Raw genomic sequence first — 24,207 nt, forward strand, 5'->3', positions numbered from 1 at the left:
ATTAGTATTATTTAACCCTTAAAGATAACATTTTTAGATAGAAAATTAGAAACATTAAATTTAGGTATGTTATTTAATAATAATTGTTCCTCGAACCGCTAAGTACTATATTACAATATAAAATAAGAAAAGTAAGAAAGACATACCTATACAATAATAATATAAAAATTATTATTTATTGTAATACAAACATTTGATTATGTACTCAAAAAAAAAAAAATTACAAAAACATCAGAATTAAAATATAATCAATTATAAATGTTATATCCATAATGTACAGCCGTATAGGTAGGTACATTAAGACATTAAGTAGTTTTTTAGTTATTATAGTTCTTACACTATAGGTTGAATTTCCTTTACATCTTTCTGCTCCTCATTATTCCATTTTTGTAATTTAGAACTTCCAAAAATCAAAAATGCAATTCCTGTTAATGAACAAAATGCTGCCGATACAATAAATACTTTTTTCCATTGTTCTATGGTTTGCTGAAAAATAACAATTTAAGCTAATGACTGTCAAATATTAATATAATTTATTTGATATCATACATATTTTTAAGTATATTAATAAAACAAGACTTTGTGAATACAATATTACAATTGCTATCGGCATGGATTATCGTTTACTTATATGAAAATAAAACGAAATTGAAATTGTCTATATTTTGTACAATATAATTTTTCTTATACTATAGATTATAGAATATTAAAATAATAAATATTATGTACCATATATACCATACTATCTATTTACTACATATTATATACCATACTATTAATACCATCATGCAGAGTTACATTAAAAATTAATTCATTAAATGATTTCCCTAAAATTTGGGGTTCCGAATCATATTGAAGCTACTTGGACAATTATTCATTAAATGTTTAGTCATTGTTTATGCGACCCGGCAGCAGTGATCAGTCTCTTTAGTATAGTTATATTATTAAATCAATGCGAGTGTATTAGCCTATAGACAGTAGACACTTATACCTAAAAAATAACAATTCGAGAATGAGGATAATTATTTAGATTCCCGTGAATTTAAAAATAGAGTAACAACTTTAAATCTCGAATAGTGAATTCCCAAACAACTATCTGCTATAGGTGGTTGAGTTTAATTGATTAACTATTATGAAATAATAATAATAATTAAAAAACGAAATACCTGTTGATATGTGATCAATCCCACAATGTATGGTGAAATACTAATGCAAAATATCACAATTGTTCCATTTATGCCTTGTAACACTCCCGCGAAATTTGGAGCTAGATCCACAATTCCTGGAAGTGCACCCGAAGAAATGGCACCACTCACGACCACGGCGCATACCAAATTAAATATGACAAAGGTTTCGTTACACCCAGAATATGCAAACGTCAAAATAAACAGGCCATGGACTATGTTGCTGAAAACGCATGCCAGTTTGCGAACGTTCGTTATGGACATTGTCTTAGCTTGGATTAAATGATCACATAAACAACCAAAACTAAATGCAAATGGCCATAAAAACAAATGTGGTACACCAGACCATATACCTGTCTAGTAGTGAACAACTTATTATTATATATTATTTGTAATTTCACGTCACGAATAAACAAACTTACCTGTTTCAAGTTAAAACCCAACACAAATTTGAAATACGTTGGTGCTTGGAGGGATATTGTGTACATTCCCCAGTTATAACCAATTTGCGAAATGATGTTCACCATTAAAGGCAAAGACGTCATAATTGATTTCCAAGGTGTTGAAGACTATAAAAGCATTTAAAATATGAGCGAAACCAAAATACTACACGTCTTCACTTAATGCGAATATGAATTATGAATAATAATTAATGCAATAATAATATTTTACACTTACGGAAACATTTTTTACGATAGAGTTGCCTAGACTGTTTTCTATATATTTTACTTCTTTCTCGGTTATAGTCGGATGTAATCTTGGTGAATCATATACTAGATAAGTCCAACATAAATGCCACACCAAACCAATTGCTCCCGTTATGTAAAATACACTCTCCCAACCCAGCCAATCCATTAAGTAACCACATACCATGTAAGTCACAGCCGTTCCAACAGATGTACCTTCACAACACACGCGATAAACATAGATGTAACTTTTAGAAATGTGTCTATTAAAACACATACAATTGTACTATAAATAGATACCCGTGTATATTATTACAAAGGTGTTAACATTAATTTAAATATGGTTTGTTTAGGTAAATAACATTACATATGGGTAGTAATTAACAAAACAAATATACGTTATGTTCTTTAGTTACACACTATATAGGTACACAAATGTACGATTTCCAATTAACAAACTATTTACGTAACAGCGTAAGTACTATGTATATTACATAGATGCTGATTAACATCTGGTTATTCGTTGGTTATTTGATATTAATAGTGAGCCAATGGCCCATATGCCGAGGCTTATCTAAATAAGAATAAAAAAATCTAATAAAAATAAAATAAATATGAGATCCTGCCTGTCGCTAGACTCCGGAGCTGCTCATTATGTCACTAAACTAATTAATTACAGTCTATCATCGACAACCCATCCAGCAACACGTTTAAAGATTAAAAAATGATACTCCCACGACAGTTTGCCATAACTATATAGGTAGTATAGTCTCGCAAAAGGATACTTTTTCTATACTCAAAAAACATCGATATTGTGTACAAAGTGTGTAGATCCATCATATTATAAATATTAATATATGTCAATGTCTATATTTCGTTTCATAGTCGCACCTAATTACGATAATTAATCAACAAAAGTAGAATTTAGGTATATAAAATAAAGAATAGATTTTTAGATATTTAGACCTATATAAGTATCTATAAGGTCAAACAGCTGGTATCTCAAAAATAATTTAATCAAGTAATAAGTTAGTTTATTTTTCTCGTTATTTTTTTTCCAAATATTTTTCCTGAGTGTTATGTAACTTAAAAAGTCACATATTTCTATATATATATTACGCCTAATAATAAATAATATCATTATTTTTAGATAGGCTATATTATTATAGTAATATAACTAACAATAATTAACGAATGAAATAATATCATGTTAGTAAATGTAATTTGTACGAATAAAGTAATTTCAATATTATTTTTTTAACTGCTTATTGATTGCTGCGAGTCCAACATTTTCACATTACATGCCTCGGGACATATCCATTTACCCGTAACAACTAACGAAACATTCCAAACGATAGAACCTATGAATACAATCATTTTAGTATTATACCTATATCGTATTTATTTTATATATATATATTATTTATTGATACATGTGCGCATATGGCTATATGCCTATTATATATATTATATTTTATAATTTCTATTATATAACCTCCGTTCTAATACTACATTATTATAACAAAATTTCATGGCACCTGCTTTTGCTTCGTAGTCGTGACTCGTGGCCATAGACAAATATACCGTTTCATACTTTCATTCAAATATAGATGATAATAAATATGGTATATAACTATATAAGTAGGAAAAATAATAAGAACAAAAACATACCGATTTTTTTCTTTGGTCTCTACCCAATTGGAAAATTTCGTTGTAAATTAAATTAAATTTACACAGATATTATTATCATTTAAAATCCATCTTAGTACCTTCTTCGTAGTATTTATTTTATTTAAATTTATTTATTAGGTATTAAATGTTTAACCTATATCGACAAATTAATTGTCTATTAATCGATTTTTTTCTTAGATGTCAGAGTCGAGTACCCACTTACCAAAGTAAGAAGGCCATCAAGGCATAGTTATATTATTTTTAAATAATTAAAAACTGAATTCTAAAAATAACAATGAGTAAACTAAACTTAAAACATAAATACCTAAGTATGCTGACACGAAACGGCTTCTTTCGTGAGGTGGTATCCATTTACCCGTCATCGCCTGCATCGATGGCCATGCTAATCCAGCTATGAGACCTTGAAAAACTCGTATTAAAATCAAAGCATTGAAATTAAGTTTTGCCGACAGTGGTATCACACAAGTCAGGAGAGCAACTAAGCCGTTACTATAGCCAAATATGGATTTTGCGCCGAATTTTTGTGCTAATAAGCCACCAGGAATTTGTAACACCATATGTAACCAAAAAAATGAACCTTTAGCCATATTTTGTTGGTGTTCATCCCACTGGAAAACATTGCCCTAAGAGTTAACAAATAAAATCAATTTTTTTATAAAACGGGATTACAAATTAATTTAAAAATAATATTTCCCAGCAAAATACCTAGTTAAAACTTAATATGATATTATATATTTAAAAATTTTGGAATTTTCAAGGTCTTCTAACATCCTCAAATCATAATATTTAATATTATAAGTACAAAATAGTGTCACCTTGAGAGATTGTTTGTCTGTCGTAGTTGGGAAATGAGTCCGGTTCGGACTTTTTTTTATGATTAATATTGTATTTATGAATTTTGTCTTTAGTTAATTGGTTAATCATTTAAGTAATTAGTTTATGATTTACTATTAAACTATTGTATGTTATGTTTAATCATCTAGCATTACTTCTATGTTTATATTCAACTGTACTTGACCCTGTACTTGACACTGTACTTGAGCCCTGTGGTGTTTATCTTAATAAAATAAAAAAATAAATAAAAGCTCAGTCGAAAGTGATATTAATGGTATCTCTACTAAAAAATTCGATACTTTCTAAAATATTTTATTTAAGATAACTTTTTACTTAATATCGTATAAATCACGAAAACACATAAAGCATCATCTTATCAACTGTCATTACTATTGAGCCGAGTAATTCGTAGTATTACTATTTAGTATTTGCTGTTATAATTTAAAATTGTAAAGAAATCAACATTGTGAAATTATCTGTAAACATCGTGATCAATTTGAAGATTTTAAAATGTACAGAACATTTTTTTGGTAGAGCTGTTGATATGCCATTATTCAATTTAATATTTCCGTATAGCTACCTCTATTCTATAGCAATTTGTAAACAAACGTCAACAGTCTTACACGCATGAAACATTTCGTGTTGCCGTGTTGGGAAATATCACTTTAAAAGTTTTAACTACATCGACTTACAGTTTCACTGTGTATGATTTAACCCAACTCAATTCACACCGGTTAGATGTGTATACAATAATATTATCAATGTTTTATCAGTATCAATATTACTACCTAAATACCTAACTAACAATAATGGCGTATACAAATAGATTTATAATTGACCTTTAACATTACATACGATATCATCATTGTAATTTTGTTGTGTATCTCTTTGTATTTCTAGTTTAAAATCCGTAATGCCACTTAAAAACTGAACATCGTCACAACACATTTCACGAATCGCGGTGTTCCTACCTTGTACTTAATGCATATTTGTAAAAATAATACTTACATTATCTATGTTAGTGCCACTCAAATATGATGTATTCTGCAAAAGGCTATTGTTTTCATAGTATTCACTTTGTAATCCGTCTTTCACAGTTATTGGTCGAACCATAGACACTATTGCTATATTGAGATTCATTCGTAGCATGAAATTCATGCCGAAACCCCAAAAAGTCATGTACCATAATATTGTTCGTTCTGAAATCGTAATAAGCAGTAACACGTTAATTTTTTAATAAACAATCTTGCTCGAAAATAATGAATAAGTCTACTTGAAAACATAAACTAATAAATCGAAACAATTATAAGCTATTCACGATTAAATTCATAAATACGATTTGAATGTTATTTAAAAGTTTGAATTGACTTAGTGATTATTTTGAAACGTAACCGAAAGTTATCTAAGATATTTTACCAACTCTGCATGTTTCAACTGGTATTAAGTTGTGGCTTCTTCACAGATATTTTTTGATCGCTAAAAAAGCGCGAAGAAATCACCACTATGCGATGCTACATTAAACTAATGTACCTATTGCAATTATGATTATAATATATGCAATCTTATTTTATTGCCGGATTATGCGTGCAACTTGAAGACAGTGTTAAAACACAGCATATCTTTAATCTTAACCTTTGATTATGTAATCCTCGAAAATCCAATAGTTTCTTAATATTTTAACAACTGTATTTATTAAGTCATGAATTATTATGGTTATATGAATTTACGATACTAAATTGTTTATTTTATATCCAAATCCAAAAGCACAATCTATTATTTTTTAATGACAACAATAACTAATTATACCTACGTATAATGTGCCAGTGTGCTTATAATGATGTACCTATTACAATACTATTAAGTTGATTATTATAATTTTATTGATACTCTTACAGTTCAAAAAATTCAGACATGTTTTATGCTCATTCAAGTTAAGTCTTCTGTGGAAATATATCTATTTTAATATTTTATCAAACACCAGTGATTATCAACTGGTGGTTCGCGGCTTTAAAGGAGAACAATTAGAATTAGTATGAATATTCAACATTATGTATTAAGACATTAATTTAATAAACATGTGTACAATTAATTACAATATTATTTCCGGTTACATGAATTACTTCCACAGGGAAGCTTCCTCTGCACTCATATATTATAATTTGGGCAAATCTAAGTTCTTACACGAGACCGGACAGGTAAAAAATTACATAATATTATGTATGCTCCTACATTGTGAAAAAATGATATAATATATGTAAGTTCCTGCACGGTAAAAATATTTTACTTACTTATATCAGTTTCTACCCCAATCGTTTTATCTGTGGCTATTGGAATATGTTACTATGGATTAGGTGTGTATATTTCATTTTTTTAAATAAATAACATATAGGTTTTATTAAATTATTATTTTTATAACAAAATATAATTCCTATATAATATTTCATATACCGAGTGCGGGCGAATTCTGACGAATTTTAATTTAAGTTTATGAACCAAGCATTAGAGACAAAGTAATGAAACAAATTATATCTTATTGAATACAGAGATTATATTTAACTGTTACCAATAAAATCTTAATTTTTAAAAATTATAATACTTAAGCCTAACCTTAATAATTTTGGTATAAATATACAGTCGGCTATCCGTGTACGCATTTACGCACTATACTGTCAATATACGCCGTAATGGCAAAACGCATTGATTTACAGGCAAAATGTGACGTGTCCTGCACGATTATTGATAATGTAAAACTATACATCATGAACTTTAATCTAGCAACAACCGAGTTTATCTTATCTACATCATAGTGCATAACCACAACACTCTTCAAATTACCAGAGTCCACTGCCTCCATTCTGTATTAAAAACTAAAATGTTAGTCAATCTGATGCTACTGACTTACAAAAATATATTATAATACATATTTTATACTTTTATACTAACTTAAATGTAGTCAAACGAATGATACTTAAACAATTGTATTGCTGTGTAGGAACATATATAATTTTTTCTGCCATGTATTAACTGATGTAATACCTACCTACCTTTTTACCATTTGGGACCTTACGGCTTACACACATCGTTTGTGGAATTAACGTAGGTAATTCCCCTATAATTTATTTCACTTAATTTATTAAGCTAATTGTTCAGTTTTTGTAATAGATTGCAAAAATAAATAGAGTTGAATATATGTGTATATATATATATGTAAATAAAGTGAATTTACCCTATGAGTTATATAATATTGTATCAAAGAAGATACGAATTTCCTTTCAAGTGGTACATAAAAAATCTGTATAGTTATGGTACTTAACGGTTATTTTTTTTTTTATTTACCACAAAATAATTAAAATAATTTTTTAAGCTGTAATTGAATTTAAGCATCATCCAATTTGAACATTGAAGTATTTATTGTTTCGTACACAAAAACAAATATATTTATATTTATTTGTAAAACCAATACATTCATAGCTCTGCTCAGAATGTAAAATGAAAAAATTATTCCATTCAATATAATAATTCATACAACTCATATTGACGAGTTTGATCTTTCCTTGAACTCAGGTTTATTTGTATTCTTACATTTTAATAAATATGGGTTATTATTACTAACTATAAAATACAATATAATCCCCCTCCCCCGTTGAAAAAATCTTAAATGCCATTAGAATAATTCTATTAAAATAATTTATATTTAAATATCAAATCATTTTATAAATTTATACATAGATACTGAATGATAAGTTGAGTATTAAAGCATATGCTTAAAATGTGTCTCGCCATAATTATTCACGTCTAAAACATTTTTTTCTCATAAATATTTATGAAATTATATTTTGAAAATTATTAATATTTTAATAACCCACAATACATCACTAAAATGTATAATACACATGCGTACTATTTTTTGATTTATCTTAACCACCCAAAATGATAATACAAAAATGTTTGATGAAAATCTGGGTTAACCACTTTATAAGGTTATGCATCTGAATTCTGAATATTTTGAAAAATCAGTTGTACAACTATCATTAAGTATTCAAATAATTATGCAATTTTCTAAACTTGCAAAAGATTGGTAAAAATTATACGTATAAATAGTATAGTCAGTCGGGTGTGTATAGTAACAATCACATTGACTATTGAGACCAGCTGTACTCTGTAGGTATAAGTTTGAAATATTAAAATGCCTAATATTTTTTATTTTTTTTTTAATAGAAATAATATTTTTATCTTATTTTATACTTAAGTACAGACAAATTATCAGAACAATTTTTCTATGAATATTAAATCTTACTCTTTGTCCCTATTTATTTGTACTATAATGCTGTCATTATTTCACTTAAAGTTGCTATATACCTATACTAGAATAGTCTGCTGTTTTCCAATTAAATAATACCTATCGGCGTTATTATCAAGAAATTGTTCTATGGTAAAAATTCAAACAATAAAATAATGATTTCTTTTTACAATTTATAGTCACTCTTAGGGGTGGAGATGCCTGCTCCAAGAACATGAAAATAACATTTCATATTAAAATTAAATGTCAGGTATAAGCTTTAAAGATTGCAGATTGTTTTTTATTAACCGGCACCCACTTCATGAAAAGTATCCGCCCACTACAGTTTTCATATTCTGAAATAAATATAGGAATATTTTTTATTTTTCAAAATTCAAATAAAATGAAGTAATTAAGAAACAAATTACAACCTTATAACACAGTGCATTTTGTATGTATTTACTTACCAATATTATAAGGAAAAAAGACTTTTCATTCTTATGAATGCGATAGTAAGATACTATTTTGTTAAGCATATTTATGAATAAATTATGAGTATGAATTGAAACATTAGACATTAAAGACATTAAAGTTTTTGGCAAATAATTGTAGTTACTGGTCAGTTATTTTATTGACTGGAAAATGTATTGTTCTATGCATTTATTGTATGGCGAAGAACCGTTTATCATGAAATATTACAATTTATGAAAACACTCAATAATATGTGTATTAACTGAAGTATAATACCTAAATCAAGTAATTTATAAAAATTATAACTTATTAATATAAAATATAATTATCATGTATTATATTAAAATGCTGAAAATGACAATTTTTTTTTTATTAATATTAGGATGTGAAATAAACGGCTTAAACACCAAATAATTGTTTAAATATAACCATGAAATTAATAAAAATACGGAAACATAACGCTCCCTTATACTTTTTCTACAAGTGCGTAATATAGCAAACTGATATGTTAGCTTAATTTTCAGATATTACAGCGATATCGATAAGACTATAAGAGGAATAAAACACCTGGGACTATGCAATTCACACAAAAACAAAAGTTTCTGTGTGTATTCGGTATGCAGACGGTCTTGAATCTCATGTAAAGTGTTTACAGTTTGTGGATGTTTCCAGTGTACAAGGTGCGAATAGCGTTGTTGCTACTATTTATCAATGTTTTGAACATTTGAATATTAATATGAACTCATTAAATATAGTTGCACAATCATATGATGGTGCCAGTGTCGTGATGTATTGGAGGTGTCAGGCCAAAATAAAAGAAAAACATCCTAATGCAATTTACACACATTGTATGGCACATACACTTAATTTATTTGTAATATATATGTGTAAATGAGTTAAGGTATAGAATGTTAGAATGCCCAGTTTTTAGTGAGCACTAATTTATTATAATAAATTCAAATTATTTTAGTGTGCCTTAAATGTATTTAATACATTTAAAAATCTGTATACGTTCATTTTTCACGATCATCGAAATGTTCTAAGCTCATTCCAACACAGTTTAAATTAGAGTTAAGAAAAAGTAATGTGCTTAGAACATGTGATCTTCGATGAATTTCAAAAACCGTTTCAATAATTGTAATTATTAATTGGAGTTTTTAATAAATGAAGTTGAGGCTATAGGTGAATTAATTAAGATTAATTAAATGATTTAATAATAAATCAAAATAATTCTATAAAATCATGTGTTGATAAATATATTATTGTTACTTCACAGTCAAAATTTCTTAATTTAGGTATTTATTTATACATTATATATATATTTTTACAGCTATTAGTAGCCAAATAAAAAGTTGTGACTTTTTGATTGTGGTAACATTATTGAAAGATGTTCTTTGTATAATTTATAATATGCTTAGTATACTGCACTGCACTGAAGTCAAAATCAGCTACTTTAGGAAAAGCAAAATAAACTACTAATGGAGTTATGCAATTTTTCGAACAATTAAGATGTGAAGATGAGGTTTATACATTTTGGAAAAAAATTGAATTGATGGCTGAAGAATTTAATATAACTTTACAAATTAATCGCATAGGTATAGTTATTAGTTATAGTTATAATTTGTAAATAATTAGTACCTCTAATTTATTGTTTTTATATTTTTAAATGCTTATAGGTATATGTAAAAATATAATTTTTTAACTGTTTAAGGTTCAAAATGTAAATGAACTCAGCCTACATATTTGAATAGTTATCGCCTAGAAACAGTAACTAGAGAAAAAGATCAACAAAATAACTCATCAGTAAACAATTTTTGGATAATAACTGTATATTTTCCAGTAATTGAAACTGTGATTCCAAATCTTAAGCACAGATTTTCTGAGAAAAATGTATCAATGGATTGTTGATAACATTATGAGTTTAAACTATGAAACAAGTCTGGAGTTCATCAATCATTTTAAGGTTAATATAAATTCAAAAGTAAATTTTAATCATTACGAAACAATAATTTTATAACTGTATAGGATATTTCAAGTGTAAAGATTGATGTATTAAAAGCTGAAATGATGGTTGTTAATGATTGCCTACCACCAAACTTTACACTCAAAGATATGAAAAAGAAAAATTAAAAAAAAATCCTTTCCAAATTTATGCAAACTTTTGCAAATTACAATCATAATTCCGGTAAGCTCTGCTACTTGAGAGCGAAGTTTTTGGATGATGCGGTGGATAAAAACTTAGCTATGATCAAACATACTTCAGCAAAAAAAAAAAAAAGGTTTACCAGTTTATCTTTGGCTGAATATAAAAAAAATATTTGTTAAATCAGCTAAACACCGAAACTATTTTCAATAAATATTGCACGAAATCCAGAAAAATTATGTTGATTTAAAAATGTATAATATATTATTTATTTACTTAACAAGATTATGAAATTAAAATGTACCAATATATTACTGATATTGTAGTAAAAATATTAAGTTTGAAGTTGCTTTTCTCTGTTCATATGAAGGGTGTTAATATGTGTTTGAAGTTTTGATTCATCGATTATTGTAGGTCTAGGTATGCGGGGCGGCGAAGCCCTCCACGGCTCTGTGATGAATTTACAGATTCAGCACCCCCACGTTTTAGAGGTTTTATCACGCCTATGGTTTAAATATCTAATTTTGCACGAATTTAGACTTAAAATATATTTATAAAAAAATAAATTTAAGAAAATATATTTATTTATTTTTTAAATTTTATGGTGAAAGTATGAACTTAAGCTTAAAAAAATAATTTAATTTTTATGAATATCAAACTTTAGAATATTTTGGGAAATTTCAGTGGTCTACGCAAATTTTGTTGTAAATTATGACTTCAAATGCTTATGAAAAAATATGTATTTTTAAAATGGTATAAAAACATCTTATGAGGAAACATACATGTATTATACTTTCAACCTTTTTTACACAACGAAAAATTATTTATCAACATTTATAGAAATAAATAGGGACTTCCATAAACATTGTATATTTTGTAAATATTGTGATCATTTTATCATGTATTAAAAATTATATTATACAATTTGGGGGAAATGTTAAGTATCTGAGATTATTCGTTTATGAGTTACACTAAGAAAAGACAAAATTGATTTCGTCAAAAAATTGATTCTAATTTTTTATATTTGTTTTTACTGACGCATTTGAAAACTACTAGGAATTTACTTATTTTTTACCCCCTAAAGTACCTACTAATTAAATTAATTTGCCTGCCAGAAAATGCTGCTGTAGAAAATTGGAACATTTTCACTGCTTCAAAAGGTTATGCAGACAGTAAAAAACTAGGTATCATTGTAAGATCAATACAGTCTTTTCTTCCGGTCATAATTTAAAAATGAACAACTCAAAGTTATGAAATTAGAATTTTTTTTATTTGTTTCACTATATTTTGATTTTTTTTATCGGGATGGTGTGTGGGTTCCAATTTTATGGTTGGGTTTCATAAACAACAACTATATAAACTATTGAACCTTATAATTTCCCCATTTCATATATTTTATTAAAATTAATTTACTTAATTTTTTCAGTATAAAATCAAAAAATATATATACTTGGATGTGTATCAAAACGCATACAACACTTAAATTAAAATTCATTACATATTAGGTTCGCCGAGCCACGAGCCGTGGGAATCCACTTAAATGGACGTGTTAAATTTGAATTCAATGATATTATATCATTGCAAACAAAAATTGATTCTGAGCGGAGATGGTCTGTCAGCCTTTGTGAAATTTATAGATGTAGATGATGCGTTTTTTATACTGCAATAATTAAAGTAACTTTTTTTACTATTAGTATAATTACGGAAGGTTGAATTAATTTTTGCCGAAAAATTGTATTTATATTTTAATTAATATTTAATTTTTTTTTTTTTTTTTAATTGATGCCCGGCAACTGTGGCCATTAGCTATTAGTAGGTACTGTAGGTTTTTGTATTGATGGTTTGTATGTTTTTGGTACGGTAGGGGGGAACACGTGTGTGTTTGTTTTGGCAGAATTTCGAATGGGGCACCCGTAGGTTTCTGCCATGCCCCGGGGGTGGGGGATGGCAGCACTTGCTCTCCGGTCACCGCGACTTGTCCGGAGAAAAATGCCGCCGGTGGCCGAGGATCGAACCGCGACCGGCTGAGTCGCAGCGGAAGAGTCAGACCACTCGGTCACCTCGTCCCCCTATTTAATTATTATTATAGATAACATTCTATATTTCTATCATATTATATTATTTTTATTATTATTAAGTTTTGAGTCAATGCCTGCTTCTTACAGTAGAAGTGGATGACTTCATGTTATAAATATAGGTAATAGATTATTAAAACTAATCTAAATATTTTGAAAATGTTATTGCTTGTAGTAAAATTTATAATTTTATAAGTCTCAACATTCATCAACATTACATGTACATTTACATAAGTACATGCCAAGTGACAAGTGTTAAACAGTATGTACCTTACAGTACACATATGCACTACAACATGTCAACATTAAACACTTGAAAAATCGCATAAGCCCTCCAATAAACTAACAATATAAAACACGTACCTATTAATTACAGATAAGTATGCTACTTTATAATAGATATCAATTCAAGATTGAATAAAAAATATTTGATTTATTATATAAAAATATATTTCGGAATAGGTAGTAAATTAATAGTAATTATATAGATATTAACTAGATTATCTTACGCCACGTCATCCTCGATAGTGACTACGGTTCCTCACCTATAGTCAAAATACATAGGTAACATATCACCAACTAATAAATAAAAAAATAACAATCTTCAGTAATAGTAATAGTTTTTGAGCAAAGCCAGGAATAAATGTTTTGAGTTAGCAAATTGATAGGTCTACACCCCCCCTGAATTTTAGTTTGGAAAGCCCTGTGTAAATCCCTTCCATTGGAAATAGCTGTGAACGCCACTGCGTTGAATGGTACGATTCTCATATCGCCTTTTTAAAGGTAAATCAAATCAAATTTTACTGTACATAAAATACAGGTACAACACTGGTGACAGGTACATTTACGTTTAACAGTTATTATATTAATATAATTAATAGTTAAGAACACAATATCATAATACATAAAATATTAAATGATAATAGTGATAATTCTAATTCTAATTCTTCAAATTAAAATTACAAATAGACAACATTATTATACTTAGACTACTGAGGGTAACACTAATGTATAACAATGTAACAACAAATCAACTATACCTAATTCCTTATTTCGACTATTACACAACAACAAAAAATCTTAAGTGTCCACAGAGTAAGAACTATTACTTTTCTTGACAATTGATTTCAATTCTTTTTCATCTACAACTGGATCATTGTATGTATTCCATTTTTGTATATCTGATGTTCCAAAAAATATGTAAATTAACCCAGTGCATATGCATATTGCTCCAGATAAATTAAATACTTTACACCATTGACTCAATGTTTGCTGAAAAAAATCGATGCACAGATATTATTTAATATCCACATAATAATACACAGAGCCCTAATAATGGTTTGGATATCGGTTTCTGCTGTGTGTTTGTTTTAGTTTTGTGTCATTTGACTTTTCTTCGACAATTCTGAAACGCGTTTTAAATATTGTACAGATAAATATTTTCTGATTGCGATTATTTGAGGTCGAAACATTACATACAAGATGCAAATCAGAATGAATTCAATTTGTCAAGTTGAATATTTGATAGAACTAAGCCCCCAAACTACGATTGTGGAAGTTAAATGTTATACCCTTTCTGTTTTAAAGCATAAGTTTATAAGAAGCATGTCTTTTGGAAAAATGTATGCATTTGAAAAAAAAATTCATGTTCTATTAGTTAGGAATTAAATTAGGTTTTAGATTTTGATCAAAGCAAGCTAGTTGACTATTTTAGGACTTAAGGTTTTACAGCGATTTTTTTTTATTCTGAAAATAAATTTAGTATAATGTTAAAAATTTGGTATAATTTTTGTTTTTATCAATGTAAATGCATAAGTTGATAATTAATGCTATTATTGCTATTGCATTATGCAATCAACTAATAAATACAAAAAAAATAATTAAGAACAAAACAAATATGTTGTAAACAATTTTTTTGTACCCACGTCATTTACTCATTTGTGATTAAAACGCCAGTCATGACATAACACATAATAATCCCAAATTATCTTATATTAGATAAAGATAAAAAAAATCACCTGATTCAAGGTTAAATAACCAACAATTATGGGTGAAATGAATCCTGATGACGTGGAAACAGTTCCAATAATTCCTTGAATCACTCCTATAAGGAAAATTATATTTTGTATTACAGTAGGCAATAACACATCAAAGCTATGTAAGTATATTATAAGGATACAATACCCTTAATAGTTACATTAAATATTGATATAAAATGGATTAAACAAAAAATTATATTTAAACAAATATATATATATATATAGACATTTAATGACATTTCATTTTTAAGTATTTTAATACAATACCATACAAACTAATAGAAATATGTTAGGTACCATTTTACATTCTGAGCAAAGTTTTACAATGGTTAGAATTTTTTGTCTATCATCACGTTTTGGAATAGAAAAGGCTCCAGTCTTCAACTTTGAAGTTAGTTTCCGGTGGAAAATTAAATCTAGTTTGTAGTTTGAAAAGTAAAAAGTAGGAAATAAACTATTTTTTAATAATTGGGAAACAAGCATAATATTTACGCATTAACAATTTTTAACAAAATAATTTGTTTTTTTTTTCATTGAAATTCATAAATAAATAATAGAAGTGGCTTGAAATTTTCACCAAAAACGTATATCCTATTAATTTATACTTCATTTATGATTTTAAAAAAATTGACTTTTTAAAAATATTTAATATTTTTCACTTTTTAATTTTTTTTTTATTTACGTTGCTAAGTTCGATAATTTTGATACTTAAATACGTTATTCTTACACCAGTTAAAAATGTCAAGTAATGGTCACTGTAAAAAATATTCATAAGCATTTAAAATTCAAAATTTAATGAAATTGAATAATATTAGACGAAAACTAAAATTTTTTTTGTTGAAATTCAAAAAATAATGATCATAGAGACACTTTTTTCCATTACATAAATTATAGTCTTCTATAGACATATTAAATATTTAGACTAATTTAAAGCAATCTATAGATACTACGATTCTATTCACACCGTTCTACACTATTATAGTGCAGCGGTGCATTGGTACCGTACTGTCTTACAAGTTAATGACTTCAATACAATATTTTATGATAGCTATAATTAAAATAACATAATATACCCTGGGTCTTTATCAAGAATTAGTTAAACCAAATGTATTTATTGTCCACTATATTAATAGGTACTGCCCACTAGGTAGTATTATAAATGTACTACTAAAATACAATACAATATAAATTATCACTGATATTTTTGACCCTAAATTATTAGGAATTATTATTACAATGTTTTATTATTGCTATCACATAACCGAGATGGTATATATATATATTAAATGTGTATTTAGGTACCTACTTCATAATAATGTAAGATACTCTATGTCTCTATACTATACGCACGATGTCAGTAATAGGGAGCTCACGTCATAATATGACGTGTTTATACTATATTGGATTAAAAGTTATGTTTTATTGTTTTAAATTCAGTGAATTAGGTCTTTCCCTGAAAAAATGTAGTGTGCTTATCTGAATTCTAAATACATTTATATTTTGGTTACACGTGATCGCTATCCGCTTGTCGTTTTCATTACAACAATCCGCGTTTACGTGAATCTTTACTAATAAAAAGTTACAATTATAATTCGTTTTAATATTATAAATGTATAAATAATGTACAACAGTGTTTATTTTAATTTATAAATGTATATAATAAATTAGTGTGGTGTAACCCCTTCAGTCAAACACATCATATGCTTCTGCCACGAATACAACGACATTAGAATCAACCTCAAGCTAGCTGACAACCTTCAAGAAGCACTAGGCCCCGACCCGGACAACATCGAAAAAATCTTCACTTTCTTAAAATTAACTAAACCATACAACTTAATCTAAGCAGGTCTCCAAATCCCAAACTTTTATTGTATAACTCCCCCCCCCCCATCCCTCTTTCTAAACTAAAAATGTAAAACCCTTCATATATATCCACATATTTTTATTATGACATTGTATTTCTTTCTTTTATTTCATTGTATATAACAAAAGCCAATAATCTGTGTTGTTGCGGCTTAAATTAAATAAAAAAATAAAAATAAAATAATAAAATAAAATAAATTAGTACATTTATTACTATGTAGTTGAAATTATGTTATTCTAAATCACACCTCCACTTGAAATTTGAAGTAGATCGACTGAAATAATGAAGTTTTTACTTTTTATGATATGTATTTTTTTGGCATACGCATTTTGTAAGATGAGTGAGAGTAGGGCATTTTAGAAAAAAAAAATGTAATCGAATTATGAAGTAATATTATAAGGTATGATACTATGAATGGCGATTTCCTCCCCCCCCCCCCTTAGTCAAAAGTTGAAATTGCGTCTGCTATTACAATAACTTACTTACTAAAATATATTAAATTCATAGTGTATAGGTTCTAATCCAGAATAATTAAATAATCCAGTAAATTATTGTACCGTTTCCGTATAGCAAATATTAGATACACGATTTATATTATGTATTTTAAATAATTTACCTGCATAGTTTGGAGCAATATCCACCACTGAAGCGAGTGCACCAGAAGATATTGCTCCGTTTACAGCAGTTGCGCTAAAAAGCATGATTACTGCGACTACAGAATTACATCCAGAATAACAAAGACCCATAATGAATAACCCTTGTAAAATATTACCTTTAACCAAAACATAATATAAAATAAAAAATTAGCTGGAACACTTTAAATACTAAGTAAGCTACTAATTAATTTGTATAAGTTTCTTACAAAAGACTGTGGCAATCTTGCGTACATTGGTCATAGACATTCTTTTAGATTTCACTAAACGATCGCATATCGTACTAAATCCAAAAGAAAACGCCCATCGAATAATGTGAGGCATTCCAGACCATAAACCTGTCTGAGAAACGTTTGTTTTTACAGTTGTGATTATTAATTTTTATGTTATACCTGTTTTATATTTAAACCTAAGACAAAGTTAAAATATGACGGAGCTTGAGCTGCAAGTGTAAATAAGCCCCAGATGCCTCCAGTTTGAGTCACTAAATTAACCATCAAAGCTTTAGATAAGAGTAATGATTTCCAAGGTATCGGTAACTGCAACAATATTGAAATATATTATATTATATTAAAATAGTATACAATAATAACACAAAGTAACAGTAATAAGAATTACATCAAATTTAATATAATATCAACAAGTTATTTTATTATCAAATAGTATTTATAGGTATTATAAAATACTAATATAGACATTTTATAAATAAAGTAACTTTAAAAAAAAAATTATTTCGTTTCCAAAAAAATTGCGTATGTCCACGCTCATGCTTGCCTTTTAGCTACCTATGCAGAGAATGAAAAAATAAGCTATAAACACCATCCAAGTCTCAAGAAATTTATTGATACAACTTTTAAGAAAAAGCACTAGTAGTTTTGAGTCTATTAAATAAAAACATCGGTTAAACCAACATCAATTTTAGATTTTACACTGATTATGTATGTTTTTATATATTTTTTTTTGTGTCTGTCATCACGGTTTGGAGCAGTAAAAGTGTTTCGATTGCCTTCAACAGCAACTTTTCTGATAGGAAAGTGAATCTTTAGTTGATGCATTCGGGAGATCAAAATTTTAAATTCCCAATAGTTTTCAAAAAGCAACAGAAAAAGCAAACAATTAAAGAAAAACGGGAATTTTTACGTAAGACCAGTTTTTGAAAAAAAAATCGATTTTGGTTTAGTTTAACTCCAAAAAAATAACAGTAAATCCATGAAATTTCGACTGAATATTTGTTTAAGCATTTTCTATACACCATACAATTTTCAAAATATTTTGACTTGTATTGAACTATTTATAAGCATATGAAAATTACGATTATTATTTGTTTATTTTAAACTAATGTCAATAAAACATTTTTCGCTCAGTCAAAAAATTGTAAATGTAATACAAGAGTCCTCGTAAGTTGTTGTTGGTGGAAATTAAAAAAAAAGCTAATCGTAAATCCATGATAATTTTTTGAGTTTGAATTTTGACAAAATTTGTAAAATTCAAGAAAATTAGCAAATTATTTTGAGTTAGAAATTAATAAAAAATTTAATTTTTATATCTAAGATTTAAAAATTTAATACAAGAATCCTCATAAGTTGTCTACCTTTAACAAAAAAAATTTGTTACCGGAATGTCAAATTAAATTTTTATGAGCATTTGAAGTTAAAATGTTTACAACATCGGATATTCACTCGATTTATCTCGTGGCTATATTATCTTGTTTTGCTGTATTTCAAAAACGAATTACTGTAGACACTTGAAATTTACCCCATATGTTTATTTTATCAATTCATATACTTGATAAAATTTTCAAAATATTTTGACTCATTTTAAGCAGTCAATGGACTTTTTCAATTTTTGTTTCTATATTGTCAATACAATTTTATTGGTTGGGTCAAAAAGCATGAAAATGTAATACAAGGCTCTTGGTATATTGTTACAATAGCAGTTGAATAATCTTAAAAATACATAGGAACATTTTTTTTTATAAGGGTTTAAAGTTCAAATTTTGATAATATTTATCAAATCAAAAATTGAAAATGATTTTGCAGTCAACAATTTATAAAATTTTCAATTTTTTTAGCCATGAATTTAAAATTGAAAACAAGGTTTCACTTAAACAGTTTTTTCCATAACTAAAAAATCTGAAATATATATAAATACGGTTATTATTTAGAGACACCTTTATAAGTTCAAATTTGGACAAAATTACATATTTACACAAAAAATAACGTTTGTCCTTTTGTTTTAATTCGGTTCCAAAACAGTCAAATTTTACATAAGTATATTTAATATTTGTCCAGCATCACTGATAATTTAAGAATAATATTATTCATAATATGAATTCAACTTACCAGCTACCTTATTAAGTAATAACAATATAAAATATCCTAGACTGACATACCGTCTCGGCTCAGAATCGTTTTTCGTATAAAATGATATCGAATCATTGAATTCAAATTTAATATTATCCATTACAGTGACTTTCTTCAAACAATAATAAACATACATAAAACTATAATTTCAAAAATAAACATTTAACAAAAACAAGGGAAAAATTGTCGATAATTAAAAAATAATAAAATTAGCAAAATTAAATATTGCATACCCACTACATATACATAATTCATATACATCTGTAAACTAACATTCTAACACAATATTTTTAAACATGGTTGTGCCCAAGGGGGGACCCTCCTCCCCCATGGATTGACAAAATTTAAAATGTATAAGGTGTAAACCACTGATTGTATAATATTTTCACATGTTAAAAATATTTGGACCCCCCTTTGAAAAAATCCTGGTACGCCCCCGTTTTTAAATAAAGAAACTTAGTTTGGGATTTTTGTATTTATGAAATAGTTTTTCGGGAAAAATAGTTTCTAGATTTTGTTTTTTTTTGAGGAATTATCTTGCAGAATGGTCATTCTGAAATACAGGCATCTTATAGATAATTTCTGAGAAGACCTACCATATAAACTAAGTAGTAATAATTTAACATGCATTTTAAACAATTGTACCTACATCATATTACTGACTATTATTAGAACTATGATTTTTCTTACCGGTTTTGATCTAGTTTGGATGGTTTTACCAATGCAATTTTCTATGTATGTTCTTTCTCTAATACTGATAGTAGGATGTTTGGCTGGAGTATCATAGACTAGTAAAATCCAGCAAATAAACCATAATAGACCAAGTCCTCCACTAACGTAAAATACGCTCTCCCAACCAAACGACGCGATGAGATATCCACACATGATATATGTTACTGCTGTGCCGATCGAACTTCCTTTGCATATAACGAAAAGAAAAAAAACATGAACACCAAAACACACACCTATATTTCTGTACATGGTTATTATGACAAATACAAAACCTTAAGTTTGTAAAATTACACTAACTAGATTGAGTATTCATTTAAAATGCATAGCTAAGATATTTATAATTAAAAGCCATAATCTATTTATATTTATATAACAATGAATGTTTCTTTATTTGCCCTCTATATACACTCAAAAATTACGAGACCATTTTCAACAAAAGTTATTTAATTAAGATTTATTTAATCTAGGAGGGTGTTTATAGCTTATTTGTTAACCTCACATGGGTTGTCATAGGAAGGCTCACCTATACATTTAGCTTTGGCTCACAAAAATGGAATATTTTTTTGTTTATTTATAGGGTTTCCATTGATTACGGACTATATTACTATTATAATTATTATTAAAAATTTAACGTATAATAAAACAAACGTTTCAAATACATATTTTTTTTAAACAATTCTTAAAATCAGATAATATTTATGAACACAAATACAATAATTACATATTTATAATTATGATCTGTTTTCTTAGCTAAAGGCTCTTTACTAGTTTTCGAAAGATAACATTTTTTAGTTGTAATTTAGGAATGTATACGTGTTAGCATTTGAAATTTTCACCAAATATTAATTTTGGAATTTTATATTCATGATTTGATTTTTTAAATATTTCGGCTCTTGTTGTGCTATTTTAAAATGTCCATCACTTTGTAGTTTTTTTTTTGCGAAAAATGTATTATAAAACTTGTTTTTTGGTAAAAAAAAAAGCCTTAAAATGTAATATCCGATTCCTCTTAAGCTATTACAGCAATAAAAAAATATCGAAAATCCATAATAATTATAACTTTAGTTTAAAATTCAAATTATAACGGAGAATCTGACATGGTAGTTATAGAAATCCATTTACAGAATGAAAGCTGGAGTAGCGAGTACAAAATTCAACAAGGTGAAATGGAGCTTTACTGAATAAGACGAAGCATGTAGTTGCTGAAAGCGCCAGCCCGGAGAACATTTCCCCTTAAGCTCCGTGAACCAAGTACAGTGTACAACAGAAGATGTGGAACAGGCGAACATCATTGCCATAAAGGGGCACACACGTCACACATTGGATACAATATAAAATTATAAAATGTACAACGTAACCATTATGTTCTTTATATTTTAAATATGTAGCTTACTCTACCAAATTTATTTTTATGTTCATTTATTTTAATCAACTGCAAATTACTCTATTAGGCATATTTATATTTTATTTATTTCCGTTACTAACCTTACGAATTTAGTTATACTATATAGTAACATTAAACTGTATTATTATTTATCGGCATTTACAATCGAACTCGAGGAAAAGAAGAATTATTAATATCATTATGTGAAATTGTTTGTAAAAATTAGTTCAACGGTTTATTTTCCCAATAGAAAATGATTAGGTAATATAAATGAATTATAAAGTATACATAGAAATACAAGCTGACCATGTTTACTCAGAATCGTTTTTCGTGTGCAATGTACATCAGTAGTTTTCTGGTTTCCTTTTTTTTTAAGCTACCGTAAAAAATAATATTATTTGTTTAATTGAGTTCTCGGTCATCATAATAAATACGTCAAAGAACTTGTAAATACATTTCTAAAATATCTTGTTGATATAATTTGAACAGCTTTTGGTCTTCCGACATTCGTATCATAATATTATTGTATGTACCATACTACCATTTTAAAAGCTTTGACGAAAGTATCAAATTACCTAAATACGCCGAAACAAATCGACTTCTCTCGTGTGGCGGTATCCAATTAGCGGTCATTGTGTGCATTGAAGGCCACGCACCACCCTAATAAAAATAATGAAATAAAAATATGTATCGTCAGTTTAAAAAACAAAAAGTCATACAGCTATGAGTCCTTGAACAGCCCTAACAACCACGAGTGCTTTATAGTTGAATTTTGCAGATGCAGGTACTGCAAATGACAATATCGCCGCCACACCGTTGCTGATACCAAACACAGTTTTCGTACCATATCTTTGTGCCAGGATTCCACCTGGTAATTGCATGATCACGTGCAATGCGAAAAATGCACCTAGTATTGAATTTTGCTGATATTCATTCCATTCGAATTTATTTTCCTTCATCATTTAAGCATGTTAAAACAATATACATATTAGGTGCTAACGATTAATGACTTAAATAATGCCTTTACATATTAATATAATGTATAAACTATGTTGGTCAACATTTTAATCACGAAACACTACAGCTAGATCATGATTAAATTATTATTATTACTACTATATTTACGTTTTGATCCGCCAAAGATATTTGTGCTAAAGTAATGTTCGACGTCAACGATTCAGTGTGCCTGAGACACTCATATTGTACAACCGTTACATTATTTTGAGATATTGAATGTTTAATCATTGACACGATGGCTATATTAATATTCATTCGAAACATGTAATTAATTGCAAACCCCCAGAAAGTCATGTACCATAAGACTGTCCGTTCTGTAATGTTATTTTATATTTATTAATAGAATAATTTTTTGAAAAAAAAAAACAAAATATTACTTACTCTCCATAGCTATTGTTGTTTTGAAGAAAAATCAATCACATAACTACCTTGTATTACAGTATTCTCTAAAATGAAGTGATACAAACAGGTAAGTACTTAATCAGGCATATCACATAATGCGTACTTCATAATGATATTAAACATACAAAAATATCATTATCAACGACCTCATATTAGTAAAATGTTTACATTGTAGGTACAATGTTTAAGTCGTTTAAGAGCACTTTCATAATGTACCGTAATAATACTAATTATTAAAGATTAATTAACTTTTAAAAATCCTACCATGTCATGGATATTCTTTTGTTAACCGATAACGGTCATTGTATTAAACGGATATTATATTACTAATTGAATTGCCTGGCTTTGCCCGGTTAGGTTAGGTTCGACTATTTTATAAAAAAAAATGA

General features: G+C 27.6%; 2 protein-coding genes across 5 annotated transcripts; both read right to left on the bottom strand.

The window, feature by feature from the left end:
* Nucleotides 1-231: 231 nt before the first annotated feature.
* On the bottom strand, nucleotides 232-7,025 carry LOC111037835 (vesicular glutamate transporter 1-like). Of its 4 annotated transcripts, none has more exons than XM_022320625.1 (7): nucleotides 7,004-7,025; nucleotides 5,405-5,595; nucleotides 3,867-4,185; nucleotides 1,863-2,086; nucleotides 1,607-1,753; nucleotides 1,167-1,541; nucleotides 232-486 (listed from the first exon to the last, which is right to left on the bottom strand). In XM_022320625.1, exons 2-7 carry the CDS (start codon nucleotides 5,573-5,575, stop codon nucleotides 334-336), a joined length of 1,389 nt encoding a protein of 462 aa, XP_022176317.1. In that variant the 5' UTR covers nucleotides 5,576-5,595; nucleotides 7,004-7,025; the 3' UTR covers nucleotides 232-333. The 4 variants fall into 4 exon arrangements, with proteins under 4 accessions (XP_022176317.1, XP_022176316.1, XP_022176315.1 ...); XM_022320624.1 differs by lacking the exon at nucleotides 7,004-7,025 and adding an exon at nucleotides 6,685-6,991; XM_022320623.1 differs by lacking the exon at nucleotides 7,004-7,025 and adding an exon at nucleotides 5,813-5,940.
* Nucleotides 7,026-14,281: 7,256 nt separating this feature from the next.
* Nucleotides 14,282-23,929, bottom strand: LOC111037839 (sialin-like). Its single transcript, XM_022320628.1, has 10 exons — nucleotides 23,798-23,929; nucleotides 23,525-23,730; nucleotides 23,119-23,352; nucleotides 22,975-23,059; nucleotides 20,974-21,200; nucleotides 18,313-18,459; nucleotides 18,130-18,262; nucleotides 17,884-18,039; nucleotides 15,383-15,468; nucleotides 14,282-14,636 (listed from the first exon to the last, which is right to left on the bottom strand). Exons 1-10 carry the CDS (start codon nucleotides 23,802-23,804, stop codon nucleotides 14,445-14,447), a joined length of 1,473 nt encoding a protein of 490 aa, XP_022176320.1. The 5' UTR covers nucleotides 23,805-23,929; the 3' UTR covers nucleotides 14,282-14,444.
* Nucleotides 23,930-24,207: the final 278 nt, after the last annotated feature.

Source organism: Myzus persicae, unplaced genomic scaffold (assembly GCF_001856785.1).
Source record: "Myzus persicae strain clone G006 unplaced genomic scaffold, MPER_G0061.0, whole genome shotgun sequence".
Classification (NCBI taxonomy): domain Eukaryota; kingdom Metazoa; phylum Arthropoda; class Insecta; order Hemiptera; family Aphididae; genus Myzus; species Myzus persicae.

What these genes read in the sequence shown, in the direction of transcription:
- LOC111037835 (XM_022320622.1), bottom strand. An exon ending in TTTCGTGTCAGCATACTTAG is followed by an intron (nt 2,087 to 3,866) that starts GTATTTATGTTT and finishes TGTGTTGTGAAG; the next exon opens with GTACATCTGTTGGAACGGCT. An exon ending in CTATCGTAAAAAATGTTTCC is followed by an intron (nt 1,754 to 1,862) that starts GTAAGTGTAAAA and finishes ATGCTTTTATAG; the next exon opens with TCTTCAACACCTTGGAAATC.
- LOC111037839 (XM_022320628.1), bottom strand. An exon ending in ATTTGTTTCGGCGTATTTAG is followed by an intron (nt 21,201 to 22,974) that starts GTAATTTGATAC and finishes TTATATGCAAAG; the next exon opens with GAAGTTCGATCGGCACAGCA. An exon ending in TAGGTTTAAATATAAAACAG is followed by an intron (nt 18,263 to 18,312) that starts GTATAACATAAA and finishes AACGTTTCTCAG; the next exon opens with ACAGGTTTATGGTCTGGAAT.